At 43.7% G+C, this 23,115-nt stretch overlaps 1 protein-coding gene across 2 annotated transcripts in view; it reads right to left on the bottom strand.

Annotated features, from left to right (window-relative positions):
• The window catches only part of LOC103647692 (protein CHROMATIN REMODELING 4), a 48,262-nt gene extending 25,982 nt beyond the window's left edge, over positions 1-22,280 (bottom strand). The window contains exons 1-7 of one of the 2 annotated variants that reach the window (XM_035965463.1): positions 21,717-21,943; positions 19,954-20,199; positions 19,385-19,472; positions 19,187-19,288; positions 18,424-19,095; positions 3,195-3,245; positions 355-3,030 (exon numbers count right to left, since the gene is read on the bottom strand). In XM_035965463.1, coding sequence (XP_035821356.1) covers positions 355-3,030; positions 3,195-3,245; positions 18,424-19,035 — 3,339 coding nt within the window. In that variant the 5' untranslated portion in view covers positions 19,036-19,095; positions 19,187-19,288; positions 19,385-19,472; positions 19,954-20,199; positions 21,717-21,943. Of the gene's footprint in view, positions 1-354; positions 3,031-3,194; positions 3,246-18,423; positions 19,096-19,186; positions 19,289-19,384; positions 19,473-19,953; positions 20,200-21,716 lie in introns of both variants that reach the window. The other variant, XM_008672203.4, reaches the window with a different exon arrangement.
• Positions 22,281-23,115: the final 835 nt, after the last annotated feature.

The raw sequence follows: 23,115 nt of genomic DNA, 5'->3' as shown, positions 1-23,115 counted from the left end.
TCACAAAATGCAAATATTGAAATATGTATTCCTTCTGTTCCAAATTGTAAATCGTTTTGGTTTTTCTAGATCCATAGTTTTAACTATGTATCTAGACATATCATACATCTAGGCTCATAGCAAAAGTTATGTACCTACCAAAACAACTTACTTGGGATGGAAGGAGTACTAATTCACGTGTAAAAAATTGAAGATCCAAATTTTAGTGGACAGACTTTGTAACATAATACTGAACAGAATATATATTTTACCAACGGTTTCTGATACATGGATGAGAACAAAATCTTGATATCATAATTTACCAAAAATAATAATAAATAATCATCATTTGAATAGGCATACAGATCAAAATACCTTCACAGTACCAAGCATATCATTGTCCAGATCCCCATCAGTGCTTTCGGCCACTGATGATGGAAGGTTTGATCTATCAAGCAGCTTCAAAATAGCATTTTCATCCCAAACAAGTTTGGTAGAACCACCAATACATTTGTCCTCATAAACATCACCTAGGCCACCGGTTTTTCTTCTATGCTTAAATTCAACATCAGCAACAGAACCTGAGGCTTCATTGCTATCTTTACCATCCACACTGTCACTACTCCCAAAGAGTTCTTCTGTACCCCAGCGAATGATATCTTCCACTTCTTTCTGTGATTCTGATTTGTTAACGAAAAGTTGATCAAGCATCAGTTTCTTCTTGGCTAATTGCAAGATACGCTCTTCAACACTAGCACGTACCACAAGCCTGTAAACCAGGAGTCTATTCGATTGTCCAATTCTGTGTGCCCTGTTCATCGCCTGTATATCAGCATGTGGGTTGAAATCTGAATCATATATGATAACAGTATCTGCAGTTGCCAAATTAATACCAAGTCCACATGATCGTGTAGACAGCAAGAAAACAAAACGTGTCTTATCCTGATTAAAGCGAGCAATCGCCGCCTGGCGCTCTGCCACAGATACTGAGCCATCAACTCTTTCAAATGTTTTAGGGCCAAATTCTAAAGTCAGATAATCTTCAAGGATGTCAAGAAGTTTTGTCATCTGAGAGAATATAAGGACACGGTGGCCTTCCTTGTGTAATATTTTTAGCATAGAGTGCAACAAAGTTAGCTTCGCTGAGGCCTTTATGCGCATCTCATGCAAAAATTCAGGTGAACCAGATTCAGGTTCAGTTCCATGAATAAGATAAGGATGGTTGCAGACTTTCCGAAGCTGCATTACTATGTTCAATAAAGACTGGTGAGCGCCACCTTTTCCAATGTTGCGCAGTACTTGATAGTTCTTTGTAAGCATAGCACGGTAGTATTCAGCCTGGATTGATGTCAGTTCAACAGGTACCATTCGCTCTGTCTTTGGAGGGATGTTTTGCATTGCATCTTTTTTCAACCTCCGAAGCATGTGAGGAGCTACAAGTTTCTTCAGCTCCTCTACTTTTTCTGCTGTTGTAAGGTCATTAAATTTCTCCTCAAATGATGACAGAGAAGGGAAAGAAGTAGGCTGTAAGAAGTTCAATAAGTTGTACATTTCACCAATGTTGTTCTGTAAAGGAGTTCCAGTCAACAAAACTCTGTGCTGAAATGATAACGAATTAAGTAAACTAAAGAGTTTGCTGCTAGAATTCTTAAGGCGATGTCCCTCATCAACTACAAGAACTTCCCATGAGACAGAACGAAGATATGCAGCATCAACAAGCACCATTTCGTAAGTGGTAAGCAAAACATTTAACTTGTACGATCTCTTTGTTTTGCCAATCTGGCTTGAATCGCCCGCATGCCACTCATACTGGCGAATGATAGATCTTGACCTTGCAGAACCATGATATTCCACAACATTTAAATGAGGAGCCCAAGATGCAAATTCAGCCATCCAATTGGGCATTGTAGAAAGAGGAACCAAGACAAGACATGGCAAATTAATTTTAAATTCACAACATAAGGATGATAGAAAAGCACAAGCTGACACTGTCTTTCCAAGACCCATCTCATCAGCAAGGATAACATTTTTGGACTTGTGCCAGCATTTACGTAGCCAGTTCAATGCTTCTAGTTGATGAGGGAAGAGCATGCCGCCCTTAAGTTCTTTTGGCTGATCAGCTAACACATTAAGCTCATGTCGGTTCCTTGTGTTTGCATAATCTTTTACCACATCTTTATCCAAAGCCTGGCACTCAAAATTCTTGAACTGAGTGACCAAGTGGCTATATTTCATCAGTGTAGGTTCATCTAATCTTTCCCAAGTGCATTCATCATAAGAAAGACCACACCATTTGATTAAAGCCTCTTCCACTTCATCTACAGATGCTCGAAGAGCAATAACTCGTTGTGGCTGGCACCACTGTTCCTTGCAAATGTTTATCAAACTCGTTCCATACTTCGTTTTGTAGTTTTCTAGTTTCCTTTTTGCTAATATTTTTACCTCGGATTCAGAAACCCAGGTGTTGTGGATATTTGATTTTCCAACCCACTTGATCAAGAACTCATATCCAGCATCATTGTAGTCTTTATCTGTTATTTGCTTTATTTTCCCATGCTGTTTGCTCTCATCTGTATGCTCTTGATTGGTCCTGGTCATTGCATCAGCTCTAGTGACTGGTAGTTTGGTATCATCCTTTTCTGCAGGTAAATCATATGTCGCATCTTCACCCTTTTTGGAAGCTGCAACATTCTCTCTGCCTACTTGATCATCTTTCATTATACTGGTCTCATCAACAAAACATATTGACAATATATTATTGCCTTGTTCTCGTTTACATGACTCGTTTTCATGGGATTTACTGTTCCTATCCTTCTGCATTTCCAAACTGTGACCACTATGATTGGCTGATTCATCAGCACATATATCCTCGACTGTACCATTTCTAGAAGACTCAGTTCCATCATGAGATTTATTAGGAATGCCAGCGGAAGCAAGCGGAAGAGCCATATCTTCCACCTGGAGATTAGCTGATTCAAACTGCTTGAATGAAGCATGGGACAGTGGGTTGATTTTGTTTGTTTGAAGCCGACAGCCTAGAATGCGATCGACCTAAGCAAAGGCCACCATATAATGATAATCAGATAAGAATAACACAAATGATAGGACAAAACAGAGAAAAGACTAAGGATGCTTGTATGAAGATGCAATGTATATACATAAGTAATGTAAATTGCACAATGCACAAGCAGTAATTGATAACTGACACAACCAACCTGCTGATCCTCCTGGGAAGTCGTTGTTTTGTCTCCTACCACACACTGTTCCTGCAACATGTTTGCAGGTACATGAGCATCACTCTGGCATAGTTGCGTTGCAAAATTACTGTCCTAGGACAATCGATAAGGGAGCAGTATCGGATCAGGTATTCATCTTGTGACAAAACTTGAACGAATTGTAATTGTTAACAGATGATCATGTTAAGGCCCATTAGGCCCAGGCCTACAGCCTATATATATCAGATAGTCCTTAGGGACTTATTATCAATTATTAATCCCAAGGTTAATAACATGGTATCAAAGCAAGTTACGACTAGGGTTTCTCAAATCTCCTAGCAGCCGTCGTCGCTCCTTCCTAGCCGTCGTCGCGGTCTTCCTCCGAGCGCCGTCGCAGCCCTTCCTCCGGCCCTCACCCTCCCGGCCGCTGTCGCGGATCCGGTTGTCCCTGCGCCGCGAATTTTTTTTTTTCCACTGCCGTCGCGGCTCCTGGTCGCCGTCGCGGCCGCAGGTCTGTTCTTCCGCCGCCGTCACGTTTCTTCCCGGCCGCCGTCGTGGATCCGGCCGCCCCTGCGCTCCCGGCCGCCGCCGAGGCCGCTCTGCTTTGATGCACGCGAGGCGCTCCTTTGCTTCGGCGCGAGGCGTCGCGCGCTCGCCTGCGGTCGTCCTCGCCTCTCTCTCCGACGGGCGCCGCGCTCACCTGCGGACGTCCTTGCCTACGGGCCACCGGTGCCGCGCGCTCGCCTCCGCGCTGCTCTTCGTGGCCACGCCGCGGTTCCGTCGTCCCCTGCGCCCGCTACTTCTCCAACGAACAGGGACGTCGGCCTGCTGTCCCTGCGCCCTGCGCAGATCTGTCTGCCGTCCCCTATGCAGATCCGTCCGCCGTCTGCCTGCTGTCCTCTGCACCAACGCGGTCACCTCGCCCAGATCTGTTTCGGCGACGTGGTCATCTCCGATCAGTCCAGAATTCGCCTGCCACTTGTGCTGATCTGCTGGGAGTCAGTTTTGTTCAGGCTACCTGCCAGAAATTTTGGTATTCTCTGACTGTTCTCTTGCTCTTCAATATGTCGACCAATGCTATTGTTGTCAATTTTGTGCTTAATGGTCAAAATTATCCAGAATGGGCTTTCTGTGTTCAGACTGCATTAAAAGGTCATGGTTTACTATTTCATTTGATTGAAGATTCACCAGTCCTAGCAGCCGATAGAAGCAATGCTGCTGCAATCAAGACTTGGCAGATCAATGATGGCAAGGTAATGGCTGCTATGGTCAATAGCACTAAACCAACTATGATTATGAGTCTCTCTAAATTCACCACTGCTAAGGCTATCTGGTCACATCTGAAGGACCGGTTTGTTCAGGGCAGCGGTGCTCTTTTACATACCCTTATGCAATAGACTCATGTCATTGAGCAACATGATATGTCCATTGATGAATACCATTCAGCCTTTGATCGTCTTATGAATGCTTTGACTTCCATGGTGCCTGCTTGTACAACTGTGCCTTGCCCAGCCCACAAGTTCATTGAGAAGTTTTTCACATACAAATTTGTTATGGGAGTTCGATCTGAATTTGATTCTTTACGTGCAAGGCTGCTTCACAGTTCTGATACTCTCACCATGGCTCAGGCGTTATCTGAATTACTTGCTGAAGAGACTCGTCTTAAGTCCATGTCTTCTATTACTGGTGTGAGTTCTCACAGTGTGTTGGCTGCTGCTCAGAAGTCCAGAAACACCTCTTTTCCGCCTTGTGAACATTGCAAAAAGACCACTCATCGATCTGAGAACTGCTTCGCTAAGTTTCCAGAGAAGCTGGCTGATTTTCATGTTCGTCGTGCTACTCGTGGTCGTGGTACAGGACCATCTCCTAGAGGCTCAGATGCAGTGGCTGCTACTTCATTTGCTGGTGCTTTGTCATCATCTTGGGTTCTTGGTTCTGGAACTTCATTTCATGTGACATCTGATCAGTCACGGCTGGCGACTACTACACCTGTCACCAAGGGTACTTCTGTTCAAACTGCTGATGGTACATTATGTCATGTCACCCACCAGGGATCTCTTTCTGATCCAAATTTTATTGTCCCAAATATATTTTTTGTACCTGAGTTATCCATGGATCTACTATCAGTTGGTCAAATTACCGATCACAATTGTTTTGTTGGATTTGATGACTCATCTTGTTTTGTACAGGATCGCAAAACAGGGGATGTGATTGGGACTGGCCGTCGCCGTAAAACTTCGCCTCGCCTCTACATCTTGGATACTTTGCATCTTCCTTCAAACCATACTACTACACCTCATGTGCTTGCTGCTTCGGGCCCCACGACGTCATTCGCCCAGTGGCATCATCGTCTTGGTCATTTATGTGGATCTAGTCTGTCTACTCTAATAAAGTCAGGATGTTTAGGTCCTACACATGTTGAGTCTAGTTTTCATTGTAAAGGTTGTCATCTTGGAAAACAAATACAACTCTCATATTTTACTAGTAATTCTCATTCTGCTAAACCTTTTGATCTAATTCACTCTGATGTTTGGGGTTCAGCTCCGTTTGTTTCTAAAGGTGGTCATGAATATTATGTCATTTTTATTGATGATCATTCTCGTTATACTTGGATTTACTTCATGAAACGTCGCTCCGAATTGCCTTCTATTTATAAATCCTTCACTCGCATGGTTCACACCCAGTTTTCTTCTACTATTAAAATTTTTCGTTCCGATTCTGGTGGTGAATTTTTATCTAATAACTATCGCCAGATATTGACCATAGAGGGTACTGAAAGGGAAATAGGCTTACACCTAGTTCCTAAATAATTTTGGTGGTTGAATTGCCCAACACAAATAATTAGACTAACTAGTTTGCCCAAGTGTATAGATTATACAGGTATAAAAGGTTCACACTCAGCCAATAAAAAGACCAAGTTTTGAATTCAACAAAGGAGAAAAAGGGCAACCGAAGGCAACCCTGGTCTGGGGCACCGGACTGTCCGGTGTGCCACCGGACAGTGAACAGTTCCTGTCCGGTGCACCAGGGGACTCAGACTTAAACTCTTCACTCTCGGGAATTCTCGGAAGCCGGCGCGCTATAATTCACCGGACTGTCCGGTGTGCACCGGACATGTCCGGTGCTCCAAGGAAGCGCGGTCTCCAGAACTCGCCAGCCTCGGGTTCGTGCGGCAGCCGCTCCGCTAAAATTCACCGGACTGTCCGGTGTGCACCGGACTGTCCGGTGTACCAGCGGAGCAACAGCTCTTTTCGGCGCCAACGGCTCCCTGCGGTGCATTTAATGCGCGCACAGCGCGCGCAGACGTCAGACATGCCCATACCGGTGCACCGGACATCAAACAGTACATGTCCGGTGTGCACCGGACACCCAGGCGGGCCCACAAGTCAGAAGCTCCAACGGTCAGAATCCAACGGCAGTGATGACGTGGTAGGGGCACCGGACTGTCCGGTGTGCACCGGACTGTCCGGTGCGCCATCGAGCAGACGCCTCCAGCCAACGGTCAAGTTTGGTGGTTGGGGCTATAAATACCCCAACCACCCCACCATTCATTGCATCCAAGTTTTCCCACTTCTCAACCACTTACAAGAGCTAGGCATTCAATTCTAGACACATTCAAAGAGATCAAATCCTCTCCAATTCCACACAAAACCCTAGTGACTAGTGAGAGTGATTTGCCGTGTTCATTTGAGCTCTTGCGCTTGGATTGCTTCTTTTCTTTCTCACTTGTTCTTGTGATCAAAACTCCATTGTAATCAAGGCAAGAGGCACCAATTGTGTGGTGGCCCTTGCGGGGAAGTTTTGTTCCCGGCTTTGATTTGAGAAGAGAAGCTCACTCGGTCCGAGGGACCGTTTGAGAGAGGGAAGGGTTGAAAGAGACCCGGCCTTTGTGGCCTCCTCAACGGGGAGTAGGTTTGAGAGAACCGAACCTCGGTAAAACAAATCCGTGTGTCACACTTCATTATTTGCTCGCGATTTGTTTTGCGCCCTCTCTCACGGACTCGTTTATATTTCTAACGCTAACCCGGCTTGTAGTTGTGTTTATATTTGTAAATTTCAGTTTCGCCCTATTCACCCCCCCCCCCTCTAGGCGACTATCAATTGGTATCAGAGCCAGGTGCTTCATTAGAGCCTAACCGCTCGAAGTGATGTCGGGAGATCACGCCAAGAAGGAGATGGAGACCGGCGAAAAGCCCACTACAAGCCAAGGGAGCACTTCATCGGAAGAGTCCCGCACCAAAAGGAAGGAGAAGAAGAAGATCTCCTCCAACAAAGGGAAGGAGAAGAAATCTTCTTCTCACCACAAAGAGAAGAAGGAAAAATCTTCTTCCCACAAGCCGCATCGGAAAGGCGACAAGCACAAGAGGATGAGGAAGGTGGTCTACTACGAGACCGACACTTCATCAACATCAACCTCCGACTCCGACGCGCCCTCCGTCACTTCTAAGCGCCAAGAGCGCAAGAAGTATAGTAAGATTCCCCTACGCTACCCTCGCATTTCCAAACATACTCCTTTACTTTCCGTCCCATTAGGCAAACCACCAACTTTTGATGGTGAAGATTACGCTAGGTGGAGCGATTTAATGCGATTTCATCTAATCTCGCTCCACAAAAGTATATGGGATGTTGTTGAGTTTGGTGCACAGGTACCGTCGGTAGGGGATGAGAACTATGATGAGGATGAGGTGGCCCAAATCGAGCACTTCAACTCACAAGCAACGACAATACTCCTCGCCTCTCTAAGTAGAGAGGAGTATAACAAAGTACAAGGGTTGAAGAGCGCTAAGGAGATTTGGGATGTGCTCAAAACCGCGCACGAAGGAGATGAGCTCACCAAGATCACCAAGCGGGAAACGATCGAGGGGGAGCTCGGTCGGTTCCGGCTTCGCAAAGGGGAGGAGCCACAACACATGTACAACCGGCTCAAGACGTTGGTGAACCAAGTGCGCAACCTCGGGAGCAAGAAGTGGGATGACCACGAAGTGGTAAATGTTATTTTAAGATCTCTCATTTTTCTTAATCCCACTCAAGTTCAATTGATTCGTGGTAATCCTAGATATACTAAAATGACCCCCGAGGAAGTTATCGGGCATTTTGTAAGTTTTGAGTGCATGATAGAAGGCTCGAGGAAAATCAACGAGCTTGGCGACCCATCCGAAGCCCAACCCGTTGCATTCAAGGCAACGGAGGAGAAGAAGGAGGAGTCTACACCAAGTAGACAACCAATAGACGCCTCCAAGCTCGACAATGAGGAAATGGCGCTCGTCATCAAGAGCTTCCGCCAAATCCTCAAGCAAAGGAGGGGGAAGGACTACAAGTCCCGCTCCAAGAAGGTTTGCTACAAGTGTGGTAAGCCCGGTCATTTTATTGCTAAATGTCCTATATCTAGTGACAGTGACCGAGGCGACGACAAGAAGGGGAGAAGAAAGGAGAAGAAAAGGTACTACAAGAAGAAGGGCGGCGATGCCCATGTTTGTCGGGAATGGGATTCCGACGAAAGCTCAAGCGACTCCTCCGACGACGAGGACGCCGCCAACATCGCCGTCACCAAGGGACTCCTCTTCCCCAACGTCGGCCACAAGTGCCTCATGGCAAAGGACGGCAAAAAGAAGAAGGTTAAATCCAACTCCTCCACTAAATATGAATCTTCTAGTGATGATAATGCTAGTGATGAGTAGGATAATTTGCGTTCCCTTTTTGCCAACCTTAACATAGCTCAAAAAGAAAAATTAAATGAATTAGTTAGTGCTATTCATGAAAAGGATGACCTTTTGGATGCCCAAGAGGATTGTCTAATTAAAGAAAACAAGAAACATGTTAAGGTTAAAAATGCTTATGCTCTAGAAGTAGAAAAATGTCAAAAACTATCTAGTGAGCTAAGCACTTGTCGTGAGATGATTGACAACCTTAGAAATGAAAATGCTATTTTAAATGCTAAGGTTGATTCACATGTTTGTAATATTTCAATTCCCAATCTTAGAGATGATAATGTTAACTTGCTTGCTAAGATTGATGAATTGAATGTATCTCTTGCTAGCCTTAGATTAGAGAATGAAGATTTAATTGCTAAGGCTAAAGATTTTGATATTTGCAAAGTTACAATTTCCGATCTTAGCGATAAAAATGATATTCTTCATGCTAAGATTGTTGAGCTTAATTCTTGCAAACCCTCTACATCTATTGTTGAGCATGTATCTATTTGTACTAGATGTAGAGATGTTGATATTCATGCTATTCATGATCATATGGCTTTAATTAAACAACAAAATGATCATATAGCAAAACTAGATGCTAAAATTGCCGAGCACAACTTAGAAAATGAGAAATTTAAATTTGCTCGTAGCATGCTTTATAATGGGAGACGCCCTGACATTAAGGATGGCATTGGCTTCCAAAGGGGAGACAATGTCAAAATTAGTGCCCCTTCTAAGAACTTGTCTAACTTTGTTAAGGGCAAGGCTCCCATGCCTCAGGATAACGAGGGCTACATTTTGTACCCTACCGGTTATCCCAAGAGCAAAATTAGGAAAATTCATTCTAGGAAGTCTCACTCTGGCCCTAATCATGCTTTTATGTATAAGGGTGAGACATCTAGCTCTAGGCAACCAACTCGTGCCAAGTGGCCTAGAAAGAAAACTCCTATTGCATCAAATGATCATGCTATTTCATTTAAAACTTTTGATGCATCATATGTTTTGACTAACAAATCCGGCAAGGTCGTTGCCAAGTTTGTTGGGGGCAAACACAAGGGCTCCAAGACCTGTGTTTGGGTACCCAAAGTTCTTGTTTCTAATGCCAAAGGACCCAAAACAGTTTGGGTACCTAAAGTCAAGAACTAAAATTGTTTTGTAGGTTTATGCATCCGGGGGCTCAAGTTGGATACTCGACAGCGGGTGCACAAACCACATGACAGGGGAGAAAAGGATGTTCTCCTCATATGAGAAAAACCAAGATCCCCAACGAGCTATCACATTCGGGGATGGAAATCAAGGTTTGGTCAAAGGACTTGGTAAAATTGCTATATCTCCTGACCATTCTATTTCCAATGTTTTTCTTGTTGATTCTCTAGATTACAACTTGCTTTCTGTTTCCCAATTATGTCAAATGGGCTACAACTGTCTTTTTACTGATGTAGGTGTCACTGTCTTTAGAAGAAGTGATGATTCAATAGCATTTAAGGGTGTGTTAGAGGGTCAGCTATACTTAGTAGATTTTGATAAAGCTGAACTTGACACATGCTTAATTGCTAAGACTAACATGGGTTGGCTCTGGCACCGCCGACTAGCCCATGTTGGGATGAAGAACCTTCATAAGCTTCTAAAGGGAGAGCACATTTTAGGATTAACAAATGTTCATTTTGAGAAAGACAGGATTTGTAGCGCATGCCAGGCAGGGAAGCAAGTTGGAGTCCATCATCCACACAAGAACATCATGACGACCGACAGGCCGCTTGAGCTACTCCACATGGATCTATTCGGCCCGATTGCTTACATAAGCATCGGCGGGAGTAAGTATTGTCTTGTAATAGTGGATGATTATTCTCGCTTCACTTGGGTATTCTTTTTGCAGGAAAAATCTCAAACCCAAGAGACCTTAAAGGGATTCTTGAGACGGGCTCAAAATGAGTTCGGCTTAAGGATCAAGAAAATTAGAAGCGATAACGGGACGGAGTTCAAGAATTCTCAAATTGAAGGCTTCCTTGAGGAGGAGGGCATCAAGCATGAGTTCTCTTCTCCCTACACGCCACAACAAAATGGTGTAGTGGAGAGGAAGAATAGAACTCTATTGGACATGGCAAGGACCATGCTTGATGAGTACAAGACTCCGGACCGGTTTTGGGCCGAAGCAGTCAACACCGCCTGCTACGCCATCAACCGGTTATATCTTCACCGAATCCTCAAGAAGACATCATATGAACTCCTAACCGGTAAAAAGCCCAACATTTCATATTTTAGAGTTTTTGGTAGCAAATGCTTTATTCTTGTTAAAAGAGGTAGAAAATCTAAATTTGCTCCTAAAACTGTAGAAGGCTTTTTACTTGGTTATGACTCAAACACAAGGGCATATAGGGTCTTTAACAAGTCCACTGGACTAGTTGAAGTCTCATGTGACGTTGTGTTTGATGAAACTAACGGCTCTCAAGTAGAGCAAGTTGATCTTGATGAGATAGGTAATGAAGAGGCTCCATGCATCGCGCTAAGGAACATGTCCATTGGGGATGTGTGTCCTAAGGAATCCGAAGACCCTCAAAGTGCACAAGATCAACCATCCTCCTCCATGCAAGCATCTCCACCAACTCAAAATGAGGATGAAGCTCAAATTGATGAAGGGCAAAATCAAGAAGATGAGCCACCTCAAGATGATGGCAATGATCAAGGGGGAGATGCAATTGATCAAGAAAAGGAGGATGAGGAAGAACCGAGGCCGCCACACCCAAGAGTCCACCAAGCAATACAAAGAGATCACCCCGTCGACACCATCCTCGGCGACATTCATAAGGGGGTAACCACTCGATCTCGTGTTGCACATTTTTGTGAACATTACTCTTTTGTTTCCTCTATTGAGCCACACAGGATAGAGGAAGCACTTCAAGATTCGGATTGGGTGGTGGCGATGCAAGAGGAGCTCAACAATTTCACGAGGAACGAGGTTTGGCATTTAGTTCCACGTCCTAACCAAAATGTTGTAGGAACCAAATGGGTCTTCCGCAACAAGCAAGATGAGCATGGTGTGGTGACAAGGAACAAAGCTCGACTCGTGGCCAAAGGGTATTCACAAGTCGAAGGTTTGGATTTCGGTGAAACTTATGCACCCGTAGCTAGGCTTGAGTCAATTCGCATATTATTGGCCTATGCTACTTACCATGGCTTTAAGCTCTATCAAATGGACGTGAAAAGTGCCTTCCTCAACGGACCAATCAAGGAAGAGGTCTATGTTGAGCAACGTCCCGGCTTTGAAGACAGTGAGTACCCTAACCATGTCTATAGGCTCTCTAAGGCGCTTTATGGGCTCAAGCAAGCCCCAAGAGCATGGTATGAATGCCTTAGAGATTTCCTTATTGCTAATGGCTTCAAAGTCGGCAAGGCCGATCCTACACTCTTTACTAAAACTCTTGAAAATGACTTGTTTGTATGCCAAATCTATGTTGATGATATTATATTTGGGTCTACTAACGAGTCTACATGTGAAGAGTTTAGTAGGATCATGACACAGAAATTCGAGATGTCGATGATGGGGGAGTTGAAGTATTTTCTAGGATTCCAAGTCAAGCAACTCCAAGAGGGCACCTTCATTAGCCAAACGAAGTACACTCAAGACATTCTAACCAAGTTTGGAATGAAGGATGCCAAGCCCATCAAGACACCCATGGGAACCAATGGGCATCTCGACCTCGACACGGGAGGTAAATCCGTCGATCAAAAGGTATACCGGTCGATGATTGGTTCATTGCTTTATTTATGTGCATCTCGACCGGACATTATGCTTTCCGTTTGCATGTGTGCAAGATTCCAATCCGACCCTACGGAATCCCACCTTACGGCCGTAAAACGAATCTTGAGATATTTAGCTTATACTCCTAAGTTTGGGCTTTGGTACCCTCGGGGATCCACTTTTGATTTGATTGGTTATTCGGATGCCGACTGGGCAGGGTGTAAGATTAATAGGAAGAGCACATCGGGGACTTGCCAGTTCTTGGGAAGATCCTTGGTGTCTTGGGCTTCAAAGAAGCAAAATTCGGTCGCTCTTTCCACCGCCGAAGCCGAGTACATTGCCGCAGGCCATTGTTGCGCGCAATTGCTTTGGATGAGGCAAACCCTGCGGGACTACGGTTACAAATTAACCAAAGTTCCTTTACTATGTGATAATGAGAGTGCAATCAAAATGGCCGACAACCCCGTCGAGCATAGCCGCACTAAGCACATAGCCATCCGGTATCATTTTCTCAGGGATCACCAACAAAAGGGAGATATCGAGATTTCTTACATTAACACTAAAGATCAATTAGCCGATATCTTTACCAAGCCTCTTGATGAACAATCTTTTACCAGACTTAGGCATGAGCTCAATATTCTTGATTCTAGAAATTTCTTTTGCTAGCTTGCACACATAGCTCATTTAAATACCTTTGATCATATCTCTTTTATATGCTATGACTAATGTGTTTTCAAGTCTATTTCAAACCAAGTCATAGGTATATTGAAAGGGAATTGGAGTCTTCGGCGAAGACAAAGGCTTCCACTCCGTAACTCATTCTTCGCCATCACTCCAACCATCTCTCTATTCTTTTGGGGAGAAATGAGAATTCAAAGCAAAAGGACTTCGTCTTTGGTATAATCTTAACTCATTTACTTATGACCAAAGGGGAAGATAGTACCAAAGGGCTCTAATGATTCCATTTTTGGCGATTCATGCCAAAAAGGGGGAGAAATGAGCCCAAAGCAAAAGGACCGCACCACCACCACCAAATTCAAAAACTTAGTGCTTTCTAAAAGTATTTATCATTTGGTATCCTATTGTGTTCAAAAGGGGGAGAAAGTAGTATTTCAAAAATGGTATATCAAAACCCTCTTGAACACTAAGAGGTGGATCTCTTTTAGGGGGAGTTTTTGTTTAGTCAAAGGAAAAGCATTTGAAACAGGGGGAGAAAATTTCAAATCTTGAAAATGCTTTGCAAACTCCTATTCATTTACCTTTGACTATTTGCAAAAGATCTTTGAAATGGATTTACAAAAGGATTTGCAAAAACAAAACATGTGGTACAAACGTGGTCCAAAATACTAAATAAGAAAGAAACATTCCATGCATATCTTGTAAGTAGTTATATTGGCTCAATTCCAAGCAACCTTTACACTTACATTATGCAAACTAGTTCAATTATGCACATCTCTGTTTGCTTTGGTTTGTGTTGGCATCAATCACCAAAAAGGGGGAGATTGAAAGGGAAATAGGCTTACACCTAGTTCCTAAATAATTTTGGTGGTTGAATTGCCCAACACAAATAATTGGACTAACTAGTTTGCCCAAGTGTATAGATTATACAGGTATAAAAGGTTCACACTCAGCCAATAAAAAGACCAAGTTTTGAATTCAACAAAGGAGAAAAAGGGCAACCGAAGGCAACCCTGGTCTGGGGCACCGGACTGTCCGGTGTGCCACCGGACAGTGAACAGTTCCTGTCCGGTGCACCAGGGGACTCAGACTTAAACTCTTCACTCTCGGGAATTCTCGGAAGCCGGCGCGCTATAATTCACCGGACTGTCCGGTGTGCACCGGACATGTCCGGTGCTCCAAGGAAGCGCGGTCTCCAGAACTCGCCAGCCTCGGGTTCGCGCGGCAGCCGCTCCGCTAAAATTCACCGGACTGTCCGGTGTGCACCGGACTGTCCGGTGTACCAGCGGAGCAACGGCTCTTTTCGGCGCCAACGGCTCCCTGCGATGCATTTAATGCGCGCACAGCGCGCGCAGACGTCAGACATGCCCATACCGGTGCACCGGACATCAAACAGTACATGTCCGGTGTGCACCGGACACCCAGGCGGGCCCACAAGTCAGAAGCTCCAACGGTCAGAATCCAACGGCAGTGATGACGTGGTAGGGGCACCGGACTGTCCGGTGTGCACCGGACTGTCCGGTGCGCCATCGAGCAGACGCCTCCAGCCAACGGTCAAGTTTGGTGGTTGGGGCTATAAATACCCCAACCACCCCACCATTCATTGCATCCAAGTTTTCCCACTTCTCAACCACTTACAAGAGCTAGGCATTCAATTCTAGACACATTCAAAGAGATCAAATCCTCTCCAATTCCACACAAAACCCTAGTGACTAGTGAGAGTGATTTGCCGTGTTCATTTGAGCTCTTGCGCTTGGATTGCTTCTTTTCTTTCTCACTTGTTCTTGTGATCAAAACTCCATTGTAATCAAGGCAAGAGGCACCAATTGTGTGGTGGCCCTTGCGGGGAAGTTTTGTTCCCGGCTTTGATTTGAGAAGAGAAGCTCACTCGGTCCGAGGGACCGTTTGAGAGAGGGAAGGGTTGAAAGAGACCCGGCCTTTGTGGCCTCCTCAACGGGGAGTAGGTTTGAGAGAACCGAACCTCGGTAAAACAAATCCGTGTGTCACACTTCATTATTTGCTCGCGATTTGTTTTGCGCCCTCTCTCACGGACTCGTTTATATTTCTAACGCTAACCCGGCTTGTAGTTGTGTTTATATTTGTAAATTTCAGTTTCGCCCTATTCACCCCCCCTCTAGGCGACTATCAGGTACTCTAGCTCAACTTTCTTGTCCTGGTGCTCATGCCCAAAATGGTGTTGCTGAAAGCAAACACCGTCATATTATTGAGTGTGCGTACTCTTTTGATATCTTCTTCTGTTCCTTCACACTTTTGGAGTGAAGCTGTTTCCACTGTCGTGTATCTCATTGATAGACAACCATCATCTAAACTTTCTGGCAAATCACCAGGTGAAGTTCTTTTTGGGACTTCACGATATGATCATCTTCGTGTGTTTGGATGTATATGTTATGTCTTGTTACCACCTCGTGAGTGGACTAAACTGACTGCTCAATCTGTGGAGTGTGTATTCCTTGGATACAGTCCTGAACACGAAGGATATCGTTGTTATGATCCATCTACTCGTCGTATTCGAATTTCTAGAGATGTGAGTTTCAATGAAAATCGACCCTTCTTTCACAACCAGTCTACTCACTCCTCATATTATCCCACAGAATCTTCTTCTTTCATGTGTCTTCCTTCCATTCCTGCCGCTGAACCATCACCTTCTACATCCACATCTGATGTTCTCATTCCCATAACACCACCTTCCACCTCCACGTCATACTCTACTTACTCTTCCAAACCACTTATCATCCAAACCTACATTTGTCGTTCCCGGTCTATTCATGCGGCTGGTCCTGATACTGATCCTGTACCTGATTCTTGTACTAACAATTATGAGTCTAACGATGTTTTTAATCAGGGATGTCGTCTTCGTGATCGTGGTACCATTGAACCTCCAGATCGCTATGGTTTCCCACGAGCTGGTGTGGCAATTGTTGAACCCACTACTTATCAGGAAGCTTCTGGGATTCTTGAGTGGCAGCTAGCTATGATTGATGAATTGGTTGCTCTTGAACGTACGGGTACATGGGATATCGTTCCTTTACCCTCGCATGTTGTTCCTATTACATGCAAATGGGTTTTCAAAATTAAGACAAAATCAGATGGTTCCATTGATAGGTATAAAGCTCATCTTGTGGCTCATGGTTTCCAACAGACTCAAGGACTTGATTATGATGAGACTTTTGCACCTGTTGCACATATGACGATTGTTCGAACCTTGATTGCAGTTGCAGCCTCATCTTCTTGGACTATTTCCCAGATGGATGTCAAGAATGCTTTTCTCAATGGCGATCTACGTGAAGAAGTGTATATGCATCCTCCTCCGGGGGATGATACTCCCTCAGGACACGTTTGTCGTCTTCGTCGCGCATTGTACGGGCTGAAACAAGCCCCCCGTGCTTGGTTTGAGCGATTCATCTTTGTCATCACAGCTGCTAGTTTCTCTTCTAGTGAACATGATCCTGCATTGTTTGTTCATGTCTCTCCAAAAGGGCGCACTTTACTTTTATTATATGTGGATGATATGCTGATTACAGGTGACAACTCAGAACATATTTCTCATGTCAAGCAGCATCTTAGTAAGAAATTTCAGATGTCTGATTTGGGTCCACTTAGCTATTTCTTGGGTATTGAAGTTCAGCAGTCTTCAAAAGGTTTTTATCTGTCTCAATCCAAGTATATACAAGTTCTTGATCGCTCTGGAATTACTGATACTCGGACAGTTGCAACACCAATGGATATTCATTTAAAACTTCGTCCGCAGGATGGGACACCTCTAGCAGACCCCACTCGATATCATCATATTGTGGGTAGTCTTGTTTATCTCACCATCACCAGACCTGATATTGCTCATGTTGTTCATATGTTGAGCCAATTTGTATCCACACCAACCTCAGTTCATTATGGTCATTTGCTTCGTGTGCTTCGATACTTACGCGGGACACAATCCAGATGTTTACTGAACTCTATGATTCTAATAGTCCACTTCAGCTACATGCGTATTCTAATGCCACTTGGGCAAGTGACCCTGTTGACCGTTGTTCTACTACAGGTTACTGTGTTCTTCTTGGATCCTCTCCTATTGCCTGGAAATCCAAGAAGCAAGCGGTCATATCTCGTTCTAGTGCTGAAGTTGAACTTCGGGCTCTTGCTACTACCACTGCTGAAATTATTTGGCTGCGCTGGCTATTGGCTGATCTTGGTGTTTCTTGTGACACTCCTACACCTCTATTATGTGATAACATGAGTGCTATACAGATTTCTCATGATCCAGTGAAGCATGAACTTACTAAACACATTGGTGTCGATGCATCATTTACTCGGTCTCATTGTCAGCAGAAGACTATTGATCTTCAATATGTACCCTCAGAATCTCGATTGGCAGATTTCTTCACCAAAGCACAAACAAGAGCACAACATCAATTTCACTTGATCAAACTCAACACTTCAGATCCTCCTTTTCCACATTGAGTTTGAGGAGGGGTGTTAAGACCCATTAGGCCTAGGCCTACAGCCTATATATATCAGATAGTCCTTAGGGACTTATTATCAATTATTAATCCCAAGGTTAGTAACAGATCATACGATAGTTAAACAGGGTAAGCAGATGGCTAATCATGCTATCACACTAGCAGCCAAAGACAAGAACAAAAGAAGTGTGGCATGGACTAAAATATATGATGACAGAAGGTTAAAGGAAAGAAAAACCATGACCGAACCAACTTTATGTTCAGGATATACAAAAGGTGACCAGAAAGCATTATATGGTACATTTACGGAAAAAATGTTACTTTGTGATCAAAATTTAGAATCTGCATGCATCCTACGTAATTATGTTTATTTATAGAGTTGTAACTGACTACAAAAAAGAGGCTTAAGTAATCACAACAGGGAAATTATCAATTTCAATGAAAAGAAAAAACAACATGCAGAAAATGAAAAACATAGCAGTACAGTAAATGGTGGCAGATCAACGTGAACAACTGACATACTAATTTGTCCATCAAATCACCAGTAAGAAACAAAATAAATATGGAGCATTTTTTAGCAAAAAACATGGAAATTTTATTTACTCCATGAATATTTGAACATGGCAAAGTGTTAGCTTCAATACCTCAGAGTGCCTTTTCTCAATGAACTTCACTTTCTTTTTCCCTTTCTTGGTACTGGATGAAGGTGCTTTTCCATCTGAGGGTTTTCTTTTTGGTGGTGGTTCATTGTTATCAAGAGATGTCGATGGTTCTGATGAGGAAACACTGTCATCATCAGACATTGAATATTTAAGCTTTTTTGTGCCAGGCCTTTTACTCTCTCTCTGACTATTTTGCCCCCTGCTTTTAGATTTATTTGGAGACAAGTCCATACGGTCTGAATGTTTCTTGAGTTTCAAGACACTTCCATGTTTAACAATTTTCTCTTCTGAAGGCTCTCCAACAAATTTTGACTTCAAAGGTTTAGCATTCTCTGATAATTCCTTCATTGAGTGCTTCTTCAAATGTAATATCAATGTGTTCTTTTTCTCAACTTCATTATTCGGGTCACCACCCATCATTGTGCCACCAGATGACTGTTTTCCTTGTTCTTTTGATCCAGTTTTGTCTTGTGTGGAGTTCCTGGTCTTAAAGGAGACTTTTGTATGCGAAGGTGGACTACCTGATGTCGTACCTGCATATGTCCTTGTACTTTTTTCATGTTTAGAAGTGCCAACCTCTGCATTACCTAACATCTTCAAGCTACCTTTTTTCGGACGGCATCTTGGACATTGCCACTTCCCAGGGGGTAGACGCTAGATTGGGGAAAGAAGTCAAGGATTAAAAATCCGTCGTTGTAATGAAAGTTTGTAACTTCTGAACCAAACGTGAGGGCACAATACAAACCTTAAGAGGAGGATTGAGGCATTCCAAGTGGTAAACACGAGGACAGCTATCACAACATAGCAAATTGCCACCAAGATCACATTCTACACACTCAAAAAAATACTGAAAGAACAAAAGTAAAGTGTATAAGCAAATCTGGAAACCACAACAGAGGTCACATACAAAGCAATTCATAAGGTAGTGACGTAGTGTATAAACCTCAATTTTTCGTAGTTCTCGTGTTGATAACTGGAGAAAGACCTATTGCTCAACAGTTATTCATAAACATCTTTTCAAGTTGCAGTTGCTAAGAAGTTTCTCACAACCATTTATCATAATTCACTCAAATGTGTCAGTTCAGTATAGTTGCAGTCATGTACAGTATATTGAAACAAATAGCACCATATTTACTCAAAGCTTAGTCATATCTCCCATATATACACGGGATTATGGGAATGAGCCTAATAGACTATTTCGGCTGTGAGAGAGTTCACATAATAAAACATGTAAGCTCCCCTTCACTTGGCTTGCTTACTTGCATAAAAAATACTCTTGAAGACCTGACTGAAGCCCAGGTGTTTAACAAAAATAATACTATGTGTACTCCGTGAAAAAATGTCTTTTCTACAATGGCTATAGTATTAAATCGTTGTTTAAGCCTTCTGCTCGTATTATAGTTGCGCGGCGCATAAAGGTACAACAGTATATAATCTTATCAAAAAGATCACAAATAATATCTACAAGCAAAACTAAGGTAACTATGAAAAGTAATTTGGTAAGCAATTCACCCCATCGTGTCCTCTTATCTTCTTGGCTGATGGAGAAATGTTAGTGTCATGCTTCAACTTCTTTTTGGTGGAACCATGGCTCATTGGAGAGTCAGATGTTGGTGAGGTAGCCTCATTCTCATTAGATGGGCTAACGGTTAACTTGCTTCTTTTCCTTTTATATTTCAAACCCCAGTTTCCATCGGCTGCACTTTCACATAAAGAGCTCCTCTCCTTCATCTTCAGCACACTTGCACCAGAGACATACTGCAATCAAAATGAGGAACATGTTTTTTCATTAGTAGCCCAACTCAAAAGAGACAACGTGTAATAGATATAAACTAACTGTTGTCTACTGTGATCTAATACATATGCGATCACAGGACCAGAGTCAGATCTAAAATGAGATCAAGTGTAGTTTAATCAAGTATAAGAACACTACGAGTGCTGATGCATTAGAGCAGTAGGCATTTTGAGGCATAACATATACTAAGATGTCAATGAACAGTTCTGCTCAAGGTCCCAAACAAAGAAAGGTGCATATTGCAACAAATATTTATCTTACTTTGGTTGTTGGTTCAATCGAAAGTTTCCTTTTCTCTTTGGATAATATTGTTGTGGAAGAGCAAATGCAAACATAATAAACTAGAATCTACACAGTAAGTCTAAATGAAGAAATTTCCATCGCATAGGAAATAAACCTGTGTGAAAGCTAAATGACAGAAACAAGATTGGCCAGAATTTGTTGGTTGTTGCTTATAAATTTGTTAATATAATCACATTAATACCCAAATTGGAGCTTTGCATACAAAGCCATAACACAATAAATAGTCAAAACCAAATAAGAAAGATCACTATAAACCCTTACTACAGTGTTATTAAAACTATGTTTCAACAATGTTTAAACTACGTTCAAAACTCTAATTAGAAGTTGAAACCGTGTTTTAGCGTTTTGGCGTTCTAAACTGTAAAACGCAGTGTTTCATGTGTTTTAGACCATTAGCTGCCCAGTCTATTAGTTACTTTTGGGGTCCAATCTGGCTCATGGGTGAAGTTTTGGTAAGCCACTAACCTTGTTGTTTTGGTATTTAACTTCATGTTGTTGTCTGAAATTATGATATATTGGTATTTTTCCTGTGTTGCTTAAAACTACGTTTAAACAATTAAACGTTTAAAAGTCAAAATTTCACCTATGATCGTTTCAATGTTTTATCGTTTTAATAATCTTGCCTTACTAATCAGCTTTGCACAACTAGCTAGCATTACTCATTCAGTGAAATGATACTTAAGTAATTACCAGGAATTTTCCATATCTTGCTGGTCCCCAAAAGCTCATATGATGAACTGCTATAACCATAACCTAGCACAAGATACAGCTATCACTGGAACCAGACCAAGACAAACAGAGGCATCAAAGGTCCACTGCTATTTCAGACCGGACACCCACCCCTAATCCTCACGTCTGAACTGAATCTTCCTAATTTTGGGGTTCACAGCGTTTTTACCCAAGTGCAGAAGAAACAGAGCTGCAAAGACAGACAGACTCCCATTCGGACCTTGTCAACTCTGCGGCAGAAGCATCAGAGCTTGCAAAAGCAGCTCGCCGCCTGTAACTAGCTTCACATCTCATACGGCACAGCCACCACCCACGCCCAAATCCGAACCTACCCCCCCCCCCCCCCAAACTCCATGGCCGGCAAACCATTTCACAAGCAAATTCCCCACAAAACCCCCGTAAACGGCCCAAAAGCGGCGCCAATTCGAGCGGTAGAGATCCATCTCACCTCCCAGCGCCGCCGAATCGATGCCAGAGCGACGGACGCAGCGGCGGATCGCGCGCGAATAGCACCTCTGGAGGCCACGGGGCGGCGCAGAGGCGCCGGCGAGGTCTATGCGGCGGCGGCGGCGGCGTTGGGTCGGATAGGGGAGGGCGGCGCTAATGGGGCGGTGGGCGACGAGGCAAATGGGGAACGGCCGAACGGGCAGGAGAGCGGCGCGACTATCGAGGGGCAGGGGCACCCATCGCATCGGGGGTTGTGAAGGGGGCGCGTGACGAGAGGCGAGCGCTGAGGGCAGCAGGCAGGGCAGAGCGCTTCACGCGTCGCTTTCGGCTGCCCACCCCGGGGACGGTGGGTGACAGGCGGGGCCCTCAGGCGGCAGGGGGGACACGTGGGGGAGGGTGCGCCCGGTGGGCGAGTGGGCGCCGCGCTCGCCGCGGTGGCGTGGAGACGGCGAGGGTGGCCGCGCGCGGCCCGCCGCTCCAGGCGCGGCCGTGGTCGGGGGAGACGGGATTGGTGGAGCGGACGGATCATTTGCTTGGGAAGCTCGTGAATTCTTCAGTGATTTGCGCCCTTCTTTGAGTTTAGACACCTTACTCATATTCAAATTCCACACTCTACTAATAGTATACAATACATAATAGTGTAAAAATATGTTTTTAGGTAAACTTTGAATATACTGCTGTAAACGGTCTTAGACCAGTCCATCTGCAACAAGTCTATCCAAATTTTAACTAAAAACATTCTATATCGTAGACTAAACTATTTATAAAGTAAAATTTAAATATAGATATAAAAATGGTAAGCTATTGGAGATACTCTTATTGCTTTTTTTAGTCTCTCTTCTTTGCCGCCGCTCGCCAATGCGCTCGCACAATTGTCACACCAAAGTCCAAACTTAATAAATTAAATTATCTCTTCCATTCTATGGCTCGGGAATGCCAGTATTAGCATGAATAGGGCTGGACGAAATACTCGTGGCTCAATAACTCGCTCGACTCGGCTCGTTAGTAGCTCGGCTCGACTCGGCTCGTTTTAATTTTGTAGCGAGCCAAACTAGCATTCTAGCTCGATTCTCTAATGAGCCAGCTCGGGTTAGCTCGTGAGCTAGCTCGCGAGCCAAACGGGCCAAACCACAACACAAGTTTGTCTAATCGTTGGTGTCCTCTCATCTCTTACAGTCTTGTTTTCTCATAGTTATGATCTGTGATATGGACATGTGTGGATGTGACATGTGCTTAAATATTTGCATTATTGCATGGCTAACATGTTTGTGGAATGGATGATGAATTGCTTTATAATGATGTTTATTGTTATCTTATTATAACAAGGGTTTGTAAATATATAAGTTAATACATATTTGGTTATTTAATTTAATATCAAAAGTTAGAAGCTAGTATAGTGA

This window comes from Zea mays, chromosome 2, assembly GCF_902167145.1.
Source record: "Zea mays cultivar B73 chromosome 2, Zm-B73-REFERENCE-NAM-5.0, whole genome shotgun sequence".
NCBI classification, from domain to species: domain Eukaryota; kingdom Viridiplantae; phylum Streptophyta; class Magnoliopsida; order Poales; family Poaceae; genus Zea; species Zea mays.
The sequence above is the reverse complement of the archived record's forward strand: the minus strand, read 5'-3'. Positions and strand labels throughout refer to the sequence as shown.